This window comes from Lichenostomus cassidix, chromosome 8, assembly GCF_008360975.1.
Source record: "Lichenostomus cassidix isolate B80296 chromosome 8, HeHo_3.0, whole genome shotgun sequence".
NCBI classification, from domain to species: Eukaryota; Metazoa; Chordata; class Aves; order Passeriformes; family Meliphagidae; genus Lichenostomus; species Lichenostomus cassidix.
Window position 1 is genome coordinate 15,985,606 of NC_139489.1, and position 23,818 is coordinate 16,009,423.

The 23,818-nt window shown below is 35.6% G+C and overlaps 1 protein-coding gene across 1 annotated transcript in view; it reads left to right on the forward strand.

Moving 5' to 3' along the window:
• The window catches only part of RPAP2 (RNA polymerase II associated protein 2), a 37,183-nt gene extending 14,615 nt beyond the window's left edge, over window positions 1-22,568 (forward strand). Inside the window, exons 11-13 of the mRNA XM_085068062.1 lie at window positions 2,824-2,892; window positions 21,494-21,643; window positions 22,225-22,568. Of these exons, the coding sequence (XP_084924188.1) occupies window positions 2,824-2,892; window positions 21,494-21,632 (208 nt within the window). The 3' untranslated portion in view covers window positions 21,633-21,643; window positions 22,225-22,568. The remainder of the gene's footprint in view (window positions 1-2,823; window positions 2,893-21,493; window positions 21,644-22,224) is intronic.
• Window positions 22,569-23,818: the final 1,250 nt, after the last annotated feature.

The window sequence follows — 23,818 nt, forward strand, 5'->3', positions numbered from 1 at the left end:
CACTAGTCAATTATCAGAATGTTGTTAGAGATGGAATTTTTATGCATCTTACTCTTTAGGCCTTTACTCTGAAAGCTTCTGCCACTTGGATCCATGGGCTCAGTCAGGCTCCTTCGGAGAGTGTGAAAAGTGCTGTGTGGCTCCTGCTGGATGGCTGCAGCATGTCTTGCTGGAGTGAACCACAAGACCCACAAACCAGCAACTAAGCAACCCACATGGCTATTTGGGCTCATCCAGCTCTCCTAGCTGACGTATCCTGCCCTACACAGGCCAAGAAAGTTGGCACGTTCTGTTTTGGGAAATTGCATAGTGTTTGCTTTCTCTAGTTATGTGAGGGAGAATTTGGCCAAACTCTTGAGCAGAAAAGATTTCACTGCAAAACTCAAATAACACTCAAAGTTTTGTACAATTTTAACATTTCCACATTAGGTTTATGACAGAAATCTAGTGACCTCTCTTTATGGATTGTTCTGAAGTAACGGTTTTGGCTGGAGGCAAGACAAAGAATTAATGAACCATTTTTACAGAGGCCCTGCAGTTCCCTGTTTTCTGAAAGCTTTGCTCTTCAGAGGCCTTGGTGTTGACACAGAGCTTGTTTGTGAAAGTGACTGCCCTTACATTGCTCCTTATTATTTAAGGCTTCACACCTGTAGGTTGCTTGCCTTACTCTGATGTGCCTGAAATGTGGTGGTTTTGTCCAGCTGCACAAGTGTTTTAGGACAGGTGTTGTACTGAGAGGTTACTCAGTTGCAGAAGCCTGAGTGTTCAGCGAGTGCAGTGACAGTAGAACATCAGCAGATCCATACTGCCACGTCCCGCTGGTTATCTGTGTCTTTTGACTACCTCCTTCATAAATAGCATATTGATGGCAATGACTAGTGTTCAGACCTTGCCAATCAATACTAACATTGAATAAGAGTTAATTGACACAAATAACTGTATCTCTCAGTTTGTGTACAAGAATGACACCTTCCTGTGCTCTAATCAATAATAACTCCTTGTAAAGCATTGAAATAAAGCTGCTTTCTCTATTTGACAGTGTTTCCCCAGGTGGCTTGGAGCTGTCTCTTTCATTGTGTCTCATCATAACAGATTAACTGGAATGTTACATATGAATTGCCTGTCAAGATGATTCCATCAGGCATTTCTTGGTAGTGTTTATCACTGTCATCAGTGTTGAGTCAAGATGTTCAGCCTTTGTTTTGTATCTTGTTCTATAGCCAGAAAAATGTAACAGTTTACCAGGTACAAACTTTGTTGCCAGCTAAATCCATTAGATATTTCAAATAGTAATTGCTAAACGTGAACCTTTTAAAAACAAATATAATCAGTATTTGCCGAAACTATTGGTTCTGGTTTGATGTGACAATTCCTGTGTATGTAGTACAAAACATTGTTTTTCCATTCATAATTGAACAAAACTCAGGTTGTTGGTACACTACTTGAGTAATCATTGCTCCAAAATCTTACTTTGGTGGAGACTCAGAGATTTGAGGAGAAAAGTGGGGTAATATTGCTTTCATCATTACAAATTTATTTTATTAATTTTTAATATATTTCTGACATAGAGAAATGCAAACAGATACTGTAAAAGATCTTACTCATAACTACATTTTTAATGACCAATTTGAATATAATTTTGGGAAAGTAGTTAACAGAATATTAATTTTAACAATGACCAGAACAAATACTTCTGTTTTCTCAAAATTTAGCTTTGTTTTCTTTTTTTTTGGTTAACTATATACTTGCCCAAAGTAATTGTTTTTAAAAAAGTAATCTTACAGGGGAAGAAAACCCTGGATTTGAATTTTTTGCTGGATAGGAGCTTGCTTAAAGTTAACTATGTTCCCCAGTGCTTGTAGGAGTGAGTATGAATGAAAGAGTATCTTCGTTCTGGATATGAATTTGTACAAGGCTTCAGAAGGAAAACTGAAAGCAAGAAGGAAGCAAACATAGGGAAGCACTTGCCCCTCAGTTTCTCTGTTGGATGGTGCCATCTTTCTGAACAAAATTAATTCTGCTGCCTGTTTTGGGTGCCTGCATAGCCATAGCTTCACTTTTGACTGGACTTTTCCATTCAATTGCTTGTTTTGAACACCATGGGTCATGCCTAAATTGAGACAGCAATTCACAGATTAATTGTTTTAACACAGATGAGTATTTGACAAAGCAGATCCGTATTATTAGGCAGTTCAGCAAAAGTGGTCAGCTGGTCTTCAGTGCAGCAGCACTTTGGGTGAGCACCCATGCTGTTCTGTATTCGTACCTCATTTATATTTATATGGCTCTTATATCTGCTCTGACTTCCATTGCATAAGTTAGAATTCTGGATTTTAAAAACAAGAATCATCAGTGGATTGTCACCGCTACCTTATAAAATTTGGTCTGTTTACACATCAGCTTTTATAGCAAATCTGGATCTGAAGCCAACAGAAGGGAAACTAAGTGCAAGAAGGTCCAATTTTCAGAAACACATGTGCAGTTCTGGAGAATTTCCCAGTGGGTATGAGGGAGATCTGGGTCCTCACAGCAGCCCAGCTTGTTATCTGTGAGCAATTTTAAAGAAATAGCTTCTGTTCAGTCTTCCCCATCCCACTTTCATATAGAAAAGGAGACACTGGAAATTCTGCAATTCCTCCATTAGAGGATAAGATGACAGAAGCTTGATAGTTGATGAACTGCTCAGATACAGCTGTAATTGCTTCATTACAACTCAGTGTATTAATGGTAGACTTAAAATTTAGCTGAATTTTAAGTAAAAACAGTTAAAATCTGTTTACTTTTACTCTGAAATGTACTGATTTTTTTTGTATTATTTTTCAGGTTAACAAACAGAAATATTATTCACAAAATGCCTGAATGGACTCTAATTGCTATTGTTTTGGTATCTGTGTAAGTATCATTAAATGTCAAATATTCTTATGCACAACTGCCTTACCTAGCCTATTGAAACAAGATGTAATTTTCAGATAAAAGAAGGGAAGGATTTAATGAAACTTTACTGTGGAATCAGTGGATTTTCTTTTATGCAAATGAACTACATTTTCTTGGTAAAACAGGATTGTGCCTCTGGCAACAAATGTTAACAATGGAAAACTTATGTTAAAAAAAAGAGAAGCTAAGCTTTAGGGGGTTTTAAAGAAGCCTTGCAGGATGAAGTAGGAGTATAATTCACCCTCTTCAATTTGCTGCTGACAGACATTCTTCGCCTCTCTGACATTAGGACAAAATAACGTGTGTATTATATTATTTGGATTTGGTGTAATTGTTAAGTTTTCATTTCTCATTTTGCTTCAAATTTCTTAAAAGGTTTCACATTATGATTAAAGTCAAATTATTTCTGTAAAGATATGTATGCTTCTAAATAGGTTTAAGTATTCTAGCAAGCTTATTTTAGGGGGAAATCTTTTTTAGTAACTCTCAAGGAATATTAGGACCCAGTATTTTACTTTTTGAGGTTATATTTTTAGCTTTGTTGCTTAAGATTGTCATACTGCACTGCCTACAGTCCTCCTTAGCTTTGTGTTACTTACTGTAGAATTGCATTCTTTACAAGGATTTTCCTAATGGGAAGTCTCATTGTCTTATGGTGTCTTTCAGTAAACTTCTACACAGAAACATGATCTATAAAAGCTGTATTCACATGCGTCAAGTGAGTTCCTTAATTTGTATTTTGCAAATTGAAGTACATTTCTGAAGTTAAAGACACAAACTTTACACTGTGTTAAACAGACACAGATTTGTATTAAAAGGTGAACTAATGTTAAATGTTTAAGAAATCACTGGTGGTTTCACAGTGACAGGCTCTGTCTTCCATTAGGGTTAAACCATCAAACCATCTTTGTATGTCTTGAGCTTGAATTACGAAATTGCAAAAATCTTTATTCCAGAGTCTGTTCATTACTGCGCTGCTGCTGCTTTTGGGCTTCCTGGGTCACTGGAGCCTGTAGGACAGAGAAGTACTTACAGACATTCACAGGTCAAGAAGTATTGTGGGCCAGCCTGATGGCATGCCCAGCACTGCACTTACTTTCCTTGATATTACTTCAGTCTGACACATTGTTCTGGCTTTGCTGTCCCAAGGAAGGCTGTACCAGCAGGCATTAGAGCAGGCTTCAGCGAGCCTTACATCTGTGTCACCCAGCCAGATACCGCTCAAATGATTCATTAAATCAGAACACAGAAAGTAACTTTACTTGAATGCCTTGGCATAAATTTTTTATCAACTATAAGAACAAATCTTTTGTCATTTTTACTATATATTCTTATGGTTGAATTGGTAATTTGTGAAACAGATCTTATGAATTTTTCAAGTAGTTTCTGTACAGTTAAGGAAATGGTTTCTCTTTTTGATCAGAAGTTAAAATATGTAGCCAGTCTCTGCATATGATGAGCTCTGAATGTTTACATAAGTAATGGTTGTTTTACAGCTGCTTTAAAATGTTATACAAGTAGTAGGCATTCTTGGTAACAATCAGCATAAGCAGATAACCAAGTTTCTTTTTACCTTTGCTTACTAAAGGTCCATCCCTAAAGAAATTAATTATATTTGATCATAAAGTAGAGTAGATTTTATTTATAATAGTAGTGAAATCATAAATAAAACCTCTGATGACTTCTGCTTGTTGTAAGGTTCTTGCAAGCTCATGATCTTGAGATTTTGAGCAACTTCTCTCAGCTGCCTCTTAGGAGAGAATATGGAAGAATGTAGATGGGACAGAATAACTGTTTAGATTCTTCTAATAAGATGATCCATCATTTCCAGATGCATCATTTCCAGAAAGATTCAAGTAGAACATTTAATTATTTGGAAATTCTAATCAAGCTTGAGTATTTAGTGGAAACCAGGATTGTTCAGGGAAAAGCTACTGAGGACTTGGACACCCCCTTAGATACAGATCCTCATTCAGGCCCTTTCTCACCTCCTGCAGTCTGCCAAGGAACTGTTATATATTGCTAATATTTATCATGAGAAGAATTACACCCTATTAAGTCTTCTCCCTTAGCTGTACTGAGACATTATGCATGTTGTAGCACATCTAATGTCATTTAGATCATAGAATTGTGTGGGGCCTCATCAGAGTGGGTCTTCAGCAGCTTCGGTCACATTTTCACAATATTTATTCACAGGTCTTGACTTGGTTTCAGACATAGGACGACCATCTTACTGTCAGCTCTAACCAGTAAAGCTGCATAAGCAACACTCTGGCAGAGGATAATGTTTCCTCTTTCCAGGTGGGTGCCAGACCATACTATAGGTATCCCAGGGTGCAAGGATTACAGAAGGCAGAGTGATCATGGGTTTCAAGGTATACCTCAAAAAATATAAGACTTCAAGTATTTTTTGTTTGGTATTAAAAGGGGGCAAGGTTGTTTTGTTTCAAGTAGCAACTGTTGGACTTCGCTTGCACCCTATTTTGTGCATCAATATTGTGGCTCACCACTTCCTGCTGATACATATATGGCTAGTGTGTGCTGAGGACCTGGTGTACTTCACAGTGCACTTTTAGAGTGCCCCAACCCTTTCTGTGATAAGGTACTGGACAGAGTAACTGTTATCATTGCTGCTGTACTGAATTCTAATGTATTATGGTATGATCATGCCATCCTCTTTGTTTGAGTGTGCATATTAACTGTAGGATACAGCATGATGGATAGTCATTAATACCTAATTTTGGTGCTTAAATTAGACACTAGGTTCACTTCTTAGTCTGCAGGTCCTTGAAAAGCTGCTGTAAGTACTTACGTGCCCTTGAGTCTACTGACTATTAAAGAAACCTGGGCTTCTCATTCATTGAAATAAAGTGCCTGAAACTGGACACTGTGACATGTTTCAAAGTATAAAATGTTGGAGATTTCTACAGTGGAGTATTTCATGTTCCTAGTGAACAGTTGGATTTATTCAATCAAATTATTGTATAAAATATGAACAGCCAGTCTCAGCCTTTATTGAAAATCTAGCCTGAGGCACTCCTATGAATATAGCACATTCAGCAATGCTGAATCGACCTTGTTAGAGTACACTTTGACAGCCAGAGATTCATGTTCAAACAGTGGTATTCATGCCTGTCATGGAGTGGGTGACTGTTAAAAATTATCTGTAGACCAAATTTCTTACTTACTTGTAACTTGTAGTAATTCTGGCATTGGTAGATTTCAGTTTCTTGCTGTTGCATTGTTTAATATGTTAAATAAAATATTTTTAATAGCTGCTTTATAATGCATTGTAAACTAGAATGCAGAAGTTGCATCTTTTTCCCCCATAGAACTTTGCAAGATATCAAATGAAACAGATTAATAGATAAAAATACAGTAGTTCAAGAAAGAATGGAGAAAGCAGTGGGAAGATTGGTTGCTATACAAGCATGGGCACTTTCTGTTTTAGTGTATACCCCTGGCACAGACTAATGGAAAGCTTTCAAGATATTTTCAGGAAATGTCTGCTTTCATCTTACTTATCTGAGCTGGCTGTTTCCAGTGAACTGTGGTCAGCTTCGTCTACAAAGCCCATACAAGAGGTTCCCTCGCTAAAAGCTTTGAAGCATTTCAAAATGTTCTGGGATTAGTTTATAAGCATTTGGCTGCAGTATTTAAACAAACTAAAAATGACCATGATCACTAAACAAAAGCCATCATTATATGTGTGCAGCCACTTTAGATAAATGTGTCATGTGGAGATGTACTCTAGAGGTTTACTCTCTTGGAGATAAGAGTTCAGGAACTGGAGAATCTTGGGTTCAAGGATGTGTTTTTACTCCTCTGCACACAAGAGCACATCTATTGCTCAACACTGACATTTCTAAATTATTTTTAGAGGAATTTAGATGTTTCTGATATCACTACTGTGTTCTTATCTTGAAGTGCCTGAATGTTTGAAATATATTAATCTAATGTACGAACACATATAGGATATGAATCAGACTTGCAGAGTGACTCTTTTTCCTACAGAAACCACTTACAAGTCAGCTGGAAGATCTTTTATTTAGCACATCTGATGATGGAAGTTTGGTTCCGGTTTTCAGCTGAGAAAAATAATTTATCATTAAGCTAGAAATATAATTGTTTCCCATTTTGAAACAGAGCTGAGCTTGCAGGACCAAGAATCCAAAGAGTCTTTTTATAAAAACATTTGAATGTTGTTATAGTGTTGTCCCTATTGGCAGAGTTATATTATTGTGTGAAATAGAGAAAAGGCAACTTTGTCTTAACATGTTAAAAAACTAAAAAATATCTTCTTTGCTTTTGCTCTTAATTTTAGGCTGTCATTTGGTAAGTGTGAATTCAAATAGATTTTCTGTTAAGCATTTCTTAAGTCTGTTAAGCAGTTTTGCTATTAAGCTTGCTTACTTATCAGCAGTTTCTAAGCAAACTTGAAGCTGCTTATTTGGCATATGGTGGACATGATCAATATTATCTTAGTTCCTTCTGGCATGTTCCAGTATTATTTAGGAAACATACACAGAACAGTACCACGAGGGATTTTAGTGTTGTTAATTGGGATATTAGTCAGTGCCAACTTTAAAATTAATTAAATATCTTCATCTTTCATAAGGGACGAAATAGAAAAAGCCTTAACAGTTTCCAAGAAGGTGTTACTCCTGGTACAGAAACCCCCCACTGTTGCTGTAGTGATGTTATGCAGGAAGTGACACTGTGAATTTCATCGCTGCCCATACAGCTGCAGTGTTTTCCATTCTGGTATTTTTATGAGTAGCCTTCTAAATAGGACATTTGGATGGGCTGTGTAACTTTCATGTATGCCTAGCACAAACTCTCTGAGTCCAGGATAATTAGTTCCTCTTTACAGCGCTGATGCTTGGCTTCATCAGCAGGAGTGCAGCTACAGCACACACTCTGTCCTGCATGGAGTTAGGAGGGTTGGCTCAGAACGCTGTCATCTCTGCACCTGCCAGTTCTGCTGCCCAGTGCAAGGGAAGAGCAGGGTCATGGCAATCTGCCAAGTGTCTTGGAAATCCCTCCAAGAGACAGAAATCTGCATGTTCCCAGCAGCTGTATGTGTGGGCTTTCCGGCTGACATCATGCACAACCAGCAGAGATTTTTTTGCTCGCCAGCTATAAATTGTCCTTTGTGGTGGTGTTCTGACAAATCTTTGTGTTAGAATCTAGAACTACTAGGAACTGGAACATCACTTTGGATCTTCTGCTTCAGTCTATTGCTAACTTTATATTCCAGGTATACTTGTGAATTAAGAATATGATAGTAGGGAAAGTGCTTTTTTCTGACTCTTCAATTTAGCCTTTTGTGTGAGCAAGTGAGATTTTTGTTGCCACTTGTGTTTGAAGCTCTGAGACAGTGTGCTAGATTTCAGAAGGCTGCTTCAGCATCTTGACTCACTGGGAAGCTGACTTGGTCAGTGGAGTTCTTATCCTATTGGACTTTGTCACTTTGTGACCAAGAAGATGGAAAAAGTGCCCAGAGACAGAACTGTTTTAAATAGATGTTTCTTCAAAAGTGTGTACTTAAAAGATTTCTTTTGTGATGTCATGTTTTTCCCCCTTCCACAATCAGTGCATACAGCTTTGTTTATTGGAAGTCATGTCATAAGTAATATAGTATAGGTGTATAGAAAAAGTTGTACAGTAGTAGTAATATAGACAGCTGTGAACTAATGCTGCAAATAAGACATTAGTAATTCACACTGTTAACAGCTGCCCTAAACTGCGTGTTAAACCAAATGTATTTTAACTTGATCCACTGAGCAGACTGTTCAATTTGCAACTGAATCCTGCAGCTACAGCCCTATGAAAATATACTTGCTTCCTTATTAATAATTAATCTTAAAACATTCAATGCAAACATTTTTTATCATGAAACATTACCCATCTGTTAAAAGAAAAACATGACTGGCATACACTTGAATCTTTTATATTCAGAGTTTTAATTTTATCTTAGTTAACTTTGTAAAGAACTGCCTACTTTAGTGGGGATATGACATCTAAGCAGTGTTTTTGACTAACAGGAAACATCATTGTAAGACAAAAGTCCATGTTAATTTCGCTTGTTTCTGAACCAAAAAAAATGTACATATGCACATCACTGGAAAGGCTAGGACAGCTTCTGGTCATGTGATCCCAGGTATTTTGTACCAGCAGAAATTTTAGCATGGATTTGGATTAATTTGTTTGGTTCCATGCAGGTAGTCATAATGGTACCTCTAGTAGGCTGAATGGTGTGTCCTATTCCTCTTTATTACTGAAATAAATTGTGCCCCAAGTAGAAGTACTGTATTCCTTAACTATTCTGGAATCACTATAACAGAAAAACTTTGTAAAACAAATTCCTGTGAAAGAGCAGTATTGTTTGAAGATCTAATCATTCCTCTCTTACGGTGCTTGATGCAGAGTATGGAATGTAAAACTGTACAACACTAAACAGTAAGGGTGTCTAGAAAGACAATATTTCATTTCAGAGATTCTAATTTCCTTTGTCATATTGCTGTTTAAAATGTCAGAATTGTCATGACAGACAGTATTTTTTCTGTGAAGCATATAATGTTTTTTCAGGAGGAAGAATCCTAAAGGTGATTAAAAAACATGAAAACCCTAAAAATATTGCTTTATGATTGAATTATGTATTAGAAAACAAAATTATTTGAATGATTGAGCTGTTATAATTTGCTTGGATCAGCAGTGGTTCACAGACGTACCTGAAGACCCAACTGTCTATGTCAGTTGGGGGAAATAGATGCATTTTATTTTTCATATCAATAATGTTATATTGGAGAATATTGATGTGCTGTAGTATTCTATGATGACCAGGAATAAACTAAAAATTACTCAGACGCATGAAAATTTGGATGGGAGAGGAGAAGATTAACTCAGAGAGAAGGCTAATTATTTTTATTTGATAATTGATAGTGGGCAGTACACTGATGAACTGGAGACTTGGTTTTGTGTCCTGATACTGTAGGAATCATATGCAAAGGCAGTTTGTACTTCTTCTCATTACTTCTCACGTTACTTCTTGAGATACAAAAACATTTTGACACCCAGTGGCACTCATCCAGTCTGGCAATTAAGTTCTGAAGTGAGATGTTATCAGTGCAGGCAAAAATGTACAGTATTTTCTGAAATGTTTTCCTTTCTTATTTATGAAAACAGAACAATACAGCTTCTTTTGGGGAGGAAGGAAATGCATATCACGGAGAAGATGATGTATAAATTGTTTCTCCAGGTGGTGGGCTATGATAAAGCTCTCAGTTTACAGACAATCCAAGCCAGTGAATTCAGCATCAGGGCAGGTGGCTCTTTTTACACGTGTATAATTAAAATACTTGGGATAAGAAGACTGCAACCAGTCAATTAACTAGAATGTTGTATAAGTAAACATCATCATATCTTCATAAAATTTTGCCTGGCACAATAAAAAGAATCTAGAACAATCATATCCACAGCGGTGCAAGTTCACTTCCAATTCCTCCCCAATAGTAAAAGTGTGCATTAATTGGCTGATAGCAAACATAACTAACCAGTATGTGGGAGCTTAGTCCAGAAACTGCAAAGTGTATATGTATAATTGCATACTACAAGATGCAAAAGCAGCATCAGTGCAAAAACTGCAGATGTTTGGTTGTTTAGAGGCTTGAGATGTCAGCATATTTCATTTCTACGTGTACCATACACCCTGTGTTCCACAGAAATGAGTATTTTTCTCTCTCTTCCACCCTCTGTCCATCTGAACCTCTGAAGAATACACTGAATAGATCTAATTAATTAATCTTAAAACTCAGTATTTCTGAGATGAGGTACTTGGGGTTTTAAAAAGTTAACGAAAATTGAGATTTGTCTGGCTCTTCATATTTGTTTCAAACCTCCTCACATATTCTGCTGATTTTAGGCATGTATTTAGTTCAGTGTACTTTCACAAATCAGTTTTAATAGTGCTCTTCTGCTGGAGACCTGGTAAGATTGAGATTAAGGGTAGAAAAGTGATTTACTGGAGATCATCAAGATGGATAATAGATTAGGAAATAAAACAATTAAACAGGAAAAGGCTTTGGGATTTTTTGGTTTGTTTGTTTTTTAAACCTACTGCATGCTGCTATTTCTGGGAAAGGTGCTTAAGAATCCATAACTTTTGGGCATTTCTAAGAATCTTATATTGAGAAGTCCAAACCCATCCTGGCAATTGCTTTCAAAATTGGGAAGGGCAAGTAGAAAAGTGTTGAGGTGGTTATGTTGAACTTTTGAATTTAAAAAATTTGGACACAGTGTAAGCAAGGCTATTCCTGGCATAACTTTTTACTCAGCTGCAGTATTCCAGGTGCTTGATCTGTATACTAGACTGTAATCAAGTTATAATGGTAGAAAGTTGTGAAACTAAGCTATGATCAATTTTATGATCCTCATTTTCCTAGTAGCTGAGCACAGGTGAGTACATTTTATAAGGTCGAGAATTTACATTATTTACCTAAGCATATTGCATTTTCACTGCTGGCTGTGAAAAAGCCATTTTCACAGTGGCTGTTTTCACTGTAAGTTAGTATGCTTTGTCTTTTTTGACTTTTTTTTGTCTTTTGACATTTCACTAAGGTAATGAATTGATAGGAATATCCATATGTGGAAGAATGAAGTTCAGCACTTGCAAAAATGATAGATAGATAGAACAATGTTTAATTCATAAAATGTACCAGGTTTCAATATAAAGACATCTTTTAGATATTAAATTATCCCACTGTATGTGCACAGGAATTTATACAAAGGTGTGTATTTTACGAAGTACTTAAGAGGTTCAGGTTCTCAAAAGCTTATATTTTAGCATTCTCTAATCCAAGATTTATATCTGTGCTTAATTTCATGTAGGTAGGTAATCCAAATACTTCAGTGGCATAGATTCCAGTATTTGAGAGGTGTCAAAGGAAAACCTGGTGGAACATTTAAAAAAATACTGAAAAAGGATGAGAGGATCAATTTTAAAATAAATTTTAATTGTACTAAAATCTAGAGTTTTGACAAAGTTACAGAAAAGGGGGGAAATGGGCATAAATGATCAAACTGAGAAGTACCTTTGATCTGTCAGCTGGTTAGCAGGAAACAGGCTTCAAAAAATGGAGCTCTTTAAACAAAGCTTGTCCTTGAAATGTGTACATAAGAAGCTTAGATTTGTTAGGGAGAAACAGCTGATAGTGATTTCTTCTGGGTTCATATTGTGAACTCTTTTCTGCTTTGGCATTATGCTGATAAGTAAGCAAATTGAAAGTTTGTGGAACAAATGCCTGTATGTGACTGCAAGGGCTTTAAATGGCATACAGTATTACAGACATTCTAATGTTTTGTGTCTATGAACTAACGTTGTAGTTGTCTTTTGGAATATGGTGACGCAGACGTGTGCCATTCTCCATTTGTCTTTTAGAAAATTATCCTGCAGCCATATCTGTTGTACAAAACAGTGAAACAGTCTGATTCAGCTAAACTTTGTAGAAGAGAACTCTGGATAAGAAGCTGTAGATGTCATTAAGCTGGTTTTGATGCTTCCTTAGTCTTCTTGTTTGGCTCGAGGTCTTTCTAATCCACCATTAAAGAAATCTGGAAGTGCTGTTTTGCAAATAAATGCCCAAGTAATTATTTTTTGCCAGACCTATATGATATTTGTGTTAATGGCAGTCTTGGTAGTCATTAAAAAATAATTTAAGTCTTTGAAAAAAGAGTTCCTAAATATCACTACAACGGGAGGCAAACAGAACAATATTATTATTATGGCTTTAAAGCAGTCACAGGTCCTGGAATTTTTGTCACTGCCATTGTTAATAGCAAAATATTTCCCGAGTATTGGCTGTCATCTTGCTCATTAAACAGGCTAAGCTTGGGTTAAAAACAGCAATCCCAGAGCAAATGAAGCCAACTGCTTTGTGGTAGAGAATCAGGATAATGCTAGCAAATGCTTGCAGTCAATGTGACATCAGTTTCTACCTGCTGAATGTTCTGGAATGTGTAGTTCCTTTCCAGGACAACTGCTGAGGGAACTGACTTTATTCTGTATGCACAGACATAAGGTGAAGACGCTTTCTCAGAAGGAACATTATCAGAGTGATACTGTGTGAAAAAAACCAGTATTGAGTAATTGCAAAGGTTAAAATAGTTGTACAAAGCAACAGACTTCTACATTTTGTCTCAACTGAATTGAAATTGTTGCATTGTGTTTATGTGCTACCGGTCATTCACAGGAAGCTGAAATATGGGAATAGTGAGAAATGCCATTTCCTAGTTAATTTCTGAGAAAAGTATTATATAATTAATTATGTTGTGACAAAATAGTATGAGTTGCATGAACTGAAAGTTTCAGATGTTTAGCTCATTTTTGAGGCATTTTAATTTTTTTTTTGCTGTTATTTGAACATAGAATGTACATTCTAAGGCATGTTGCCTTCAGGTATACAGTGTGCAGACCTGACACAAATAGCACCAAATGGCTGTTCGGAATTGTCACATCATTTGATGAAATGTCACTATGAGTTCTTTGAACACATTATGGATTTTCAGACTTATTTTGGGTGTTCCTTAGATGTTTACTTTGCCTGTAAAGTAAATTACTGGCCTAATGATAGAAATTTTTTATATATGAAAAAGTTTTTTACTTGGCTTTCATTAAAAGTCAATGATCATCGATCTTACAGAAGTTAATATTTTGAGGACAGTGTGAATTTACTTAAGTTTTTTGCTTTTCTGTGTCTTTTTGTATCAGTGTGACATGACTATCAAACTTTTTCATTGCAGGATCTTTGTAGTTACAAACAGCTGTTGTAAGTAACAGTTAGCAGCTGATGGAGTGATCCTTAACTTCCAGGGGAGAGGAAGAAAGTGGCATAAACAATACATCCTGATATTCATGTGAATTGTTTGTTAGGTTAAAAAAAATACAAAGATCCAGAATATTTGCATTCTCTCAATTTTAAATGAACAATTTCTGTACCTGATAAGGTAGCTATAAGGCTGTTGCCTCAACTCTTCTCTCCTGCATAGTTCAGTTAAAACATTTTAAGTGTCTTCAAATAATGCTTAGATACCCCCTGTTACTGTAGAAAGGCTTTCCTTTTACTGCTAATTGGATCCATCTGGGGAATTTTGGCCCCATTCAAAGGGAATAGAAGTTGACTTACCTCTGGACAACAACTATATGAAAAATGTGTGCAGAAGGTGAACTTTAAATGAAGAAAAAATATATTTTGTGTAACTATACAGAAATGTATCAAAGACCATATTTATTTGGAGAGACTTGTAGAAGCTGCATAGGAAAAAATGTAGGTAAACAATTAACAAAGCTAAATTTTGAATAAACCTTAATTTTTGCTGTATACTTAGATTATGTAGGAATTCGAGCCATTGATTTTGAATCACTGTTGGTAGCATTGATTTAAATGTAGTGGACAAAAATTTTAAAGCATGAATAATTTAGTTTCTGTTGCCATCAGAGGATTGAAGTGCCTGTGCTGGATTCTGTGGACAAGTCAGTACACAATAATGAAAGGAAGTTAAATAATAAATAAAACATAAGTTGCACTTCAGTTACAAAATTCTTGTCTTTATGATGAGAATAGGATCTTCAGGCTATATTTAAAACTAGACCAGAAGTGGCTTTTTTATCTCAGTAAGAAAATTGCCTGTTTATTTCTGTCAGTTGTTGCCATTCAACACTATGGACTTTAGAGTGTTTTATCTTTCATTAAGAAAATATAATACAGAAATAAATTGGGAGAGATTACAGAAAACAGCCCCTGAATGTCAGTTTCCTCTCTGACTGGTTGGATATGGTAACAAAGGCCCCAAACTAGAGATTGCTTTAATTTCAGAGTTGGAAGTGACACTGATCATAATTACTTTTTTCTAGCACTGGTACAGTTAAATTTTAAAAACTCAATATATTTAAACACTTTTGTATCTTGTTTGTAAGTTAGATGCTTCCAGTTCAAGATTGTCTGTCAAATATTAATGTGTTCTAATGGAAAATGTTCACTCTGGAGACAGCCTTTTGCTTTTAAGGGTTTGGGGTTTTTTAATGTTGAGCTTTTTAAATTGTGCTGGAACTAAAGTTATAAGAAACATGTGAGCTTTTGGGTTTTTTTCACTGAAACTGTGAACATAACAGCTAAATTACATAAGTTGAGGCTCTCATATTTTCTAATTTCTAGGCATATGTTAAAACACAATAATTAAGTATAACCACCTAATTGCACCAAAATTAATAATTTTTTAAGCTCCCTGGTTTTGCATCTTTATCTTACAGCTACATTCATGTTGTACTTTAGATCAGCCTTCTGTCCAGTACTAACTTTGGCCTGATGGATGCATCATGCTTTGGGATTTAAGATACTTTACTAACAAAACTGCAGTCCCTAGACAAGTGTACTATGTCTAATGAATACTAGAAGTGAGAGATTCTACCTCAAATTAAGCAAGCAGTCAATGTACTGTGAAGAACATGCAGAATTACAGTGATGCTTTTGACTTACTCTGTCAAAATATGAGTGCCTTTGGGTGCAGATTCATGAAATGGGTTAATGCAGCAAGTGTTTGAGTTCACCTCCTCAACTGAAGCACTGTTACAGGTGATTGATACATAGCAGCATTGTACAATTGTGTGCACAGGCAGATGGTTTACGGGCTGCAATGCACATCTAATTCACTGAGTTTTATTGCTGGTGTGTAATACTTGTTGGATTGACTCAGTCTAGTCAGTTGTCTTAAACAAAACAATTGCCTTTGTTTAATCAGTTGTGTTGGAGACTTCCTTAAAAGGAACATAATTAAAATGGAATCTAAAGGTGTATTCTATAAAACTGCTATATTTAAAAAAAGGCATTTCTGATTAGTAACATTTTTATTGCATTGCTAAGCCCATCAGATCTGTAATGTAAGAGTAGTGCAAATATATTTGAAATATTAAAAAACAAACAAAAAAAACCCAAACACAAAACACCCCAGCCCTTCTGTGCTGATGCAGTAGAACCCATTAGAATGGCATGATTATCTGCATGGTTATAGCTGGGGCAAGAGTCTATTGATCAGAGATTTGTTGGCACTCTTGTATCACATATGCAATAGTCAGTGTCTGTGTTTTTGTTGGGGAAGAGGAAAAAATATGCTTCCTGTAGTGGTGCCAGCTCTTGCTTCATTTATGTGTTCTGAAACAAGTGTTAAGGAAACTTCTGTGATCATTCATTAGTTCAACTCCATCATTCCGACAGAAAACTAGTTATCAATCATCCTGGTTATGATTATCTTAAAAAATTAAGTCTTAAGTGACTAAAACAAAAGGTAGAAAGAAACAGAGAATAAAAAGCCCAACCCTTATGTTGTGGTGGTTATGTTAAGAGTCTTATTCACAGTGCTTAAATACTTATAACTGGGAGAAGGAAATCTTATTTTCCAAAGCTTACTATGGAAAGAGAGGCAGTGCTTGCCTGTTCTGTCATTCTGTTTTATACTTCTGTTCAAGTTCCAAGCATGCCAAACAAGGTAAGGGACTTAAAAAACTGTGTTTAGATCTATGGCTTCTGTCACAACCAGTGGCTTTTATTTTTTTAAGCTTCTACCATTAAAAGAAAAATTAGGAAGACTGGCAATGCTTATGTTTTTCTACAAGAAGCTTATTATTAGTCTTCTGAGAATTAGCACATGGCTTTTCTTCATGAGTATACAAGTGCTTTCCATGATATTGGGACAATTTGTGTGCACTCAGATTCTCAATAATTTATGTATAATTGTAAGTGACCAATTTTGGGGATTGGAAAGGAAGCAACTCTTACGTGGTTGAGTTTGTGCCCCTGTTTTCAGGTGTCTATTTCAGAGAGCTGTAACTGATTGGTAACCCAGTGGTGGCTTTGGAAATTTTAACTTTTTCAAAGGTAATCACAGAATTCATCTTAAACAGAAAGTCCAGAAAGCTTTTCCTGAGATCCAGTAGCTGAGGGAAGGATGGTGCTGGACAAGTAGTTTGGGTTTTTAGAAAGGATATTCATGCCCTTGGATAGGAAATGCCAATTAACGCTTTTAACTACATAAAAATGTTATCTTTTCTGAATGTATTCAGCTGTCTTGGTTAAGGTATGCATAGATCTAAGAATGAGTAGCACACACTGCCGCATCAATTAATGAAGCATATTCCTAAAAATAATTCAGGTTTAACTCCTAAATATACTTGCCAAATGTTTTGTAGGGCAACAGATTCATAGAAAGCTTGGGTCTTGAGCTGAAGCACTGAAACTATGTAAACATTTTGTGCTAGCCAGATGTCCTTCAATAGCTTGATAATAATTGATTGGTCTTCATATGAATTCTCTTCTGTGGGGTTTTTTTCTTGAACACGTAACATATGTGGAATAGCCAGCAAATACAAATCTTATCAATCAGATATAGTTTGACATTTTTAACACTTTTTAAATGTTACAAATGCCTGTTTACCATATGGTGTAAGTGGGTGTGCAGGAAACGACACTCTCACCGAGTCTGATAGACTACTTTTCCATGATCTGAGCATGAACATTTCCTTTTAGCAGCTCTGCTCAAGGCAAGCCTTTGAAAAATGGGTGTGTAAGTTTGGCCTGTAACATTTACGTTTGTGTACTTCTGTAGGTGGTTATTTTAAAATCACTTTATCCTTTAGCTTTTCTTATTTTTATGTGACTTTATTCGTAGAAGTTTGTTCCAGATTAATGTTGCTATGTGTGAAAGAGGTAACAGAAAAGCAAAATATATATTTTTCTTTTCTTTGTTGCACTAGCCAGTTGTTACTGTGGTCCCAAGCATCCCATTTCCTGTTTATAGTCTACATCTTTTGAAGACGCTGCAGACTTTCAAGGGAATTCCACAATCTTTGAACTGAAATTCTGTGTATCATTAAATTGAATTAGTCATCAGTTTCTTGAGAGATAGGATCACTGTAATTTTCTGTGACTTGAAGATACTGATCCCAAATGCTGTTCTGGCTTGTTTGCATACAATTAAGGTTTAATTCAGTTAAACAGTCCCTCAATACTCTGTTGTGCAGTACCTCAAATATACATTGGGCCAGTGTTACTTAGAGCATGTAACTTACTACTCCATGCAAACCAGCAACTTGTGCTTTCCCCTTTCCCAAACAAAACCTTCTGCTTCTGCTCCAACAGCTCTTTCAAAGTAGAAAAGTACTCAATGATAACAGCTTTTCAAATGACAAGTTAAAGCATCATTTAAAGGCCAAAAGGACACAATTTTCCAAGAGGAAAGTGTTTGTACATATATTCATAAATATTTAACATGTTGTCCCATCAAGATGCAGCTTTTAACTAATTGCTAGAAACTTTCACATGTCTCTCTGAAATGACTTTTTGATTTAGTCTCTTGCTTGTCAGATAATCAGTAGCTTAATTAGTTTTAAAACAAAGTTCATGTAAGAAAAAAAACTGATTTGTGGCTAAAACTTTTTTTTAATTCCATTTCTCAATATATAATGCCTGGCAATTTCTCTAACAATAGCAATACCTTTTTCTTTTTTTTGTGGCTATAATAGCTACTCTTTAAACAGTGTGTCTTAAACAGGGTCTGACATTTAGGACACGTTTGCAATTCATGAAACTATGTAATACCACCAACTGCAGTTCCAAAAAAAAAAGGCATGTGAGCTTCATGGTAATAAAGATCTTGGTTTCAAAGTATTCCTTAAAACTGCATAAGTTTTTTGCTGTTTTTGAAAAATAATGTTCTTGTTAACATCTTCTGAAGACCATGGCAGGAGTAATAAAATTCAGATAAAAATGCATGTAAATCTACATCATTGCCAGGAGAGTGGTTTACAATGCTACAGCTGCCTCACACAGCACTCAGGAAGTCATGACTGTTTCTGCCACCAGTCTTTTTGCATATATAACCTGCTTAATTCTGAGAAGGGGGAACTGAAGATGAATAGTAGTGCATCTCCTGGTCTTCCTCCCAACTATCCTTGTCTCCAGACTTAACACTCTGCGGTGGTTACTCTGATCCTCTATCAGCACTTCCTCTGTTCCCCCACTGATAAAGCATCATCATGCAAACCGAGCCTCCAGCCCGTCAGCCCTGGGCTGGGACGCTCTGCTTTACCAGCTCCAGCAGTAACCCCAGTACCCCTCACCAAGAAAAAAACAGCTCAGTCCCGTCTGTCATGAAGTATATTACAAAACCCCGTGGCCTCAGGCCAAAAATCACAAATCTGACTGTGAATACTTCTCTTTTGTTGGGAGAGTTTATATACATAGCAGAGTTTATGCATATGTCATTTCTTTCCACGCCTTGTCCTTACTTTGAGCATCTCTGAGAGTCCTTGTCACCAAGTGTCAGTGTTTGACAGCTGAAATACTTAGCTAAATGTACATACTGAAATGGAATCCAGAAAGAAATGAAAAGTAATTTTAACTCACTAAAAGTTAAAATATCATTTTTTTCATTAGGTGGGGTTCTTCTGTAATTTTTTTTTTTTATTAAGGGACTCTTATTTACTACGTCTTGTAAGATCCTTTGTGTTTCATCACTATTTTTACTTAATTTAAAAGTATCTTAATTTAAAAGATTGATCTCAGTTGTTACTCACTTCAAGACTTCATGAGCTGGGAAGTTTTTAGGAAGCTGTCTTGAATTTCTTGTTAAAAGTACCTCATTTCACAAATGTATTCTAAAATAACTCCTTCCTGTATGGTGTCATGGCACTGTTTATCTAAATACAGTATTTGAGACAAAGCAACTGTTGCTGGGATATGAGTTCTTGTTAAGTGATCTTCTCAGTAATGTGGGTGTTGAAGTTTCTTAACATTCAGCACAAGCTTTAATACTTTATATTTTTCATTAATGATTTTTTACTTTTAATATTTGGGTTTAGAAAGTAGATTCAGCTATTACTGCCTTTAGAGTATTTTGCAATAGAATTAGGAGAAAAAGAAAGGACTTTAGCATAATATATATTCTGATAAATTAAAGGACAAATGAGAACAAACAGCTCAGTATTTCACCTCATCTGCATACATATATATGTAGGTGATCTGCATAGTGGTAGGTCCTTCCAGACTGAGGACTGCACTTCAGCAGCAGCACTGGTTTAGGATCTTTTCAAGGTTATGCCTTCCATTGCTGTTTTGTTGATTCTGGAACTAAATGCAGTGTACAGTAATGTGGGCCTTGCAATTTCCATCATTGGAGATGACAACATTCTCTTTGGGGATGCACACTAATGCTCTGTTTAGTTCAGTTGTCTGTTCTCATGCATATACTTCATTCTCCTTGTTGGCAACCTCTTTCACCTTCCATTCATTGTAATTTTTAAAACCAGTAAAAATTGGATAAACTCCATCTACTCAGGAGTTCAGAATCAGGCCTCCATGGAAGATTTTCTGTGAAATGGAAACAGAGAATTTTGGAAAGCCAAATATTGTTTGAATTTTATGGCTACACTTCTTGTACTGAGTTCAGAAGTACAATTTCCTCCATCTTGCCCCTGCCTTTGATGGTCTTGTTTTTATTAAGTGCTCTAAGACTGCAGGCACTTTGAGACTTTAGGCACCAAATTTTGTTACCAAAGCAGAACATCATTTCCCTGTAGCAAATCTTTGCTATAGTAGCAGCTTTAAAACTGTATTTTATCATCGTGTATAAAAACCTCTCCAGATTAAATTAGCTGTGTTCTAGTTTTGTCCAGTTTTCTTAAAGCCTATTTTTTGAACAGTTCAGTGTAAGAACTATAAATTAAACTGCTTTAAAGTACAAACTTATCAAAACTATCACATAGCTCAGATTACTCACTCAAATTTTTCCTTGGTTTGAGAATTTAATTGATGTCTTATTCCCATGTGCATCAAGTAAAAATAATAGTAAACCAGAATACCTCTATGAGAGGCTGCTGTGTGTTTGGAGAAATTTCATCTTAAAGCATGATGTGTTTGCTCTTTTGAGATGTTTATGCCACACAGAACAGGGGAAAATCATCCAAGGAAGTGACCTTCTTAAAAGTCTTTATGAACTTTCACAGTGTGTGACTTAGCAGTTAAGAACAGCTTCTGTAAAGGAGCCCTGTTAATGAATATTCTTCATGGTTATTTTAAGACAGAATTTTATATCTCTTTTCTATTTTAGCTCATACAAAGAAGTATATAACTTTTACTGTATGACTGTTTAGGAGCTTTTTGGTGAAGAAATAATGAGGGCGATCTTTCCTTTTATATGTGTAATTGTACGTTTTGCACTTTTTAAAAAATCTGTCTACATTATATAACATCCATATACAACTGATTCGAGGCATACAAACTACTCTCATTTTCTCTAATCAGATTTTTTTTCACTACATATTAATATATCATTTTGGTGCAGCTCTTATTGTAGATCATACATACAGTCTATTATATACTGTAAGGAATGAAATGTGACATTCTGAACTACCTTTCTTCAATACAGTTGTTTGAGCTCACAAGCTTTGCTTTTTAACATCTGCCACTCAAAAGTTGCTTTTCTGTATGAAATATGTTTGGTTTTTTTCCAGATTGTCACAAACTACTCCACTTTTCAAGAACACTCAGACAAGCCCAATGTACACACAGTTCCTGACCACGTTACTGGAAGAACTGCATTTTAAAAATGAAGATCTGGAAAGTTTAACAAGAATATTTACAATGGACTGACAACTTGAATGGTCAGTCAACTTTAAGCTATTTTGGGTGTCTTTAAAACCAAGCTGGTTAACCATGGGTTTAATTTTCAGGATTTTGTAAGTGTGTACAGTAACTACAGATTGTATCAGCTGGAGTAGAAAATGTGTGAAGCACATTTTAAAGTAAAAAAATATGTATGGTGTGGAAATGAGTGTCATCATTTTGCCACTTACAGTAAATGCCAGCTGCTTACTTATCACATTAATCTTTTGATGATGTATAGTTGGTTACTGCAATTTTGAGTGGAATCTTTACTACCACAATTTACAAAAAAAACCAAAAAACAAAACTGTGTGGCTACAATGGCTAAGACTAAACAAGATTTTTTTAAATTATTACAATGAAATTTTTATGTTCCATTTTTGTGATATAAAATTGAGCTAAGAGCCATGTATTTTTAGCATAATATTGAGATTACATTTTTCATTCCAGGTAGGCAAAAAAATTTAAGAGCAAATACCTTACTTACGTTAATCATATTCAACTGATTCAATTAATATAGTATTATAGTATTTAGTTAGTGTATTAATATTACTGATTTCTCTCCTTTGTTCTCCCACAGAATAACGTGATCATCTTAGCATCTCCTACTACCTGAAATAGTTGCACAGCAAACAAAAGAACACGTTCAATTGTTTGAGCTTTTTTAAATGAAAAATTAATTTAGTATTAATTGTACTGCTTGCATTTCTGCTTTTTCATTTCCTTCCTTATGGGTAAGAATTTTGAAGTCTTGTGAAGAAGCTGAGCAAACTGCAGTTGTTCAAGGTATGCATGAAGACAAAGTGCAGATCATCTGAAAGGTGTTTAAAAGCTGTAGAAAGGAATTTGGATCTGTTCGGTTTTCTTGGTTTGGAAACTTCCAGTCAAAGTCTGTCTACAGGGATCAGGGAAAGAGAAGGGGGGGGGAAAAGCCTTTGAGCCTCCAATGGTAAGAACAGTGCTGCTGACATTTTTCCAGTTGCCCTAGAGCATGGAGCAGGAACCTTTAAGAATGATGACAACAGTACATAAATACATCTGATTCATAGCCTGGTTTTCTTGCTACTTCCAAGTAAAGGGGTTGTCTTTGAATTTGTATAAAAGTTATTTTTAAAAAGACTCTGTTACTGATTTGGACTTGAAAATATATTTTAATAATTAAAAACTTTTGGCTTTCAGTAGTCATTTAATTTCAAAGAGTTATGTTACTTAAGCTGTGTTTGGAATTGCTTCTGTCACTAAATGATTATAAATTGCAATTTAAAACTAGTCACTAGTAATTCTTAATAATTCCATAATATGTTTTGTTGCATAGCTGTCAGTTCATAGGACACTTTCCTTTGAGAGACTTGAGAAGAAAGTTGTAACTGATAGTGCTTAGTCTGCAGCAAATGCCAGCACTAGTTAAGGCTGCAGCAAGCCTTACCAGGGCTGCTACACAGCGACTCCATTCAAAAAAGCAAAGTTTATTCCTTTGTTTTGCTTCTGTAACTGGACACCTTAAAGGAACTCTACACTTAATTAATTTACTGCTGTGTAGTTCCTTCATGATAATCAGGATAAATATGTAGATTACTCCTAACACACAGAAGCTACATTGTGCAACTTTATTTAGGAGATGCTTGACTTTTCCAAACTTACATCGTAATGGGAAGTTATGTTCAGTAGTTATAAAAGCAACAATTTAGAATTAGGATAACCTTAACACAGAGTTACAGCTATGCAATTTTCAAAGTATGCAATAGGGAAAAAAATACCCATTACGATTAGAGTGTGTCTGATACAAAATTCATAAGAATTACTGGATAGAAATTACATTGGTTTTGTACCACGATGGAAAAAGTTTACTTGATACATATGGAGAGGAGGGTCAAGACCTCACCAAAAGATAAACTTCCATAGAAGACTGAGTAAGAGGTATGATACTCTAAGTAGAACTTAAAACTTGAATTCATTTGCTTCTGATTTTCAAAGTTAAATATATTTCTGTTTTTAGCTAGTAGATTCTGAGCAAGCCATTATCCTGTTCCATACACATTTACCTTGGGGCACAAAGATTACCTCACAACAGTTCTGTCATACTGAATACACCTAGACGGCATTACAAATGTACATCATACCAGGAATATGATTGTGTTTCATCAGGTTTGATGCCTCTCATTTGAAAGTTTTTA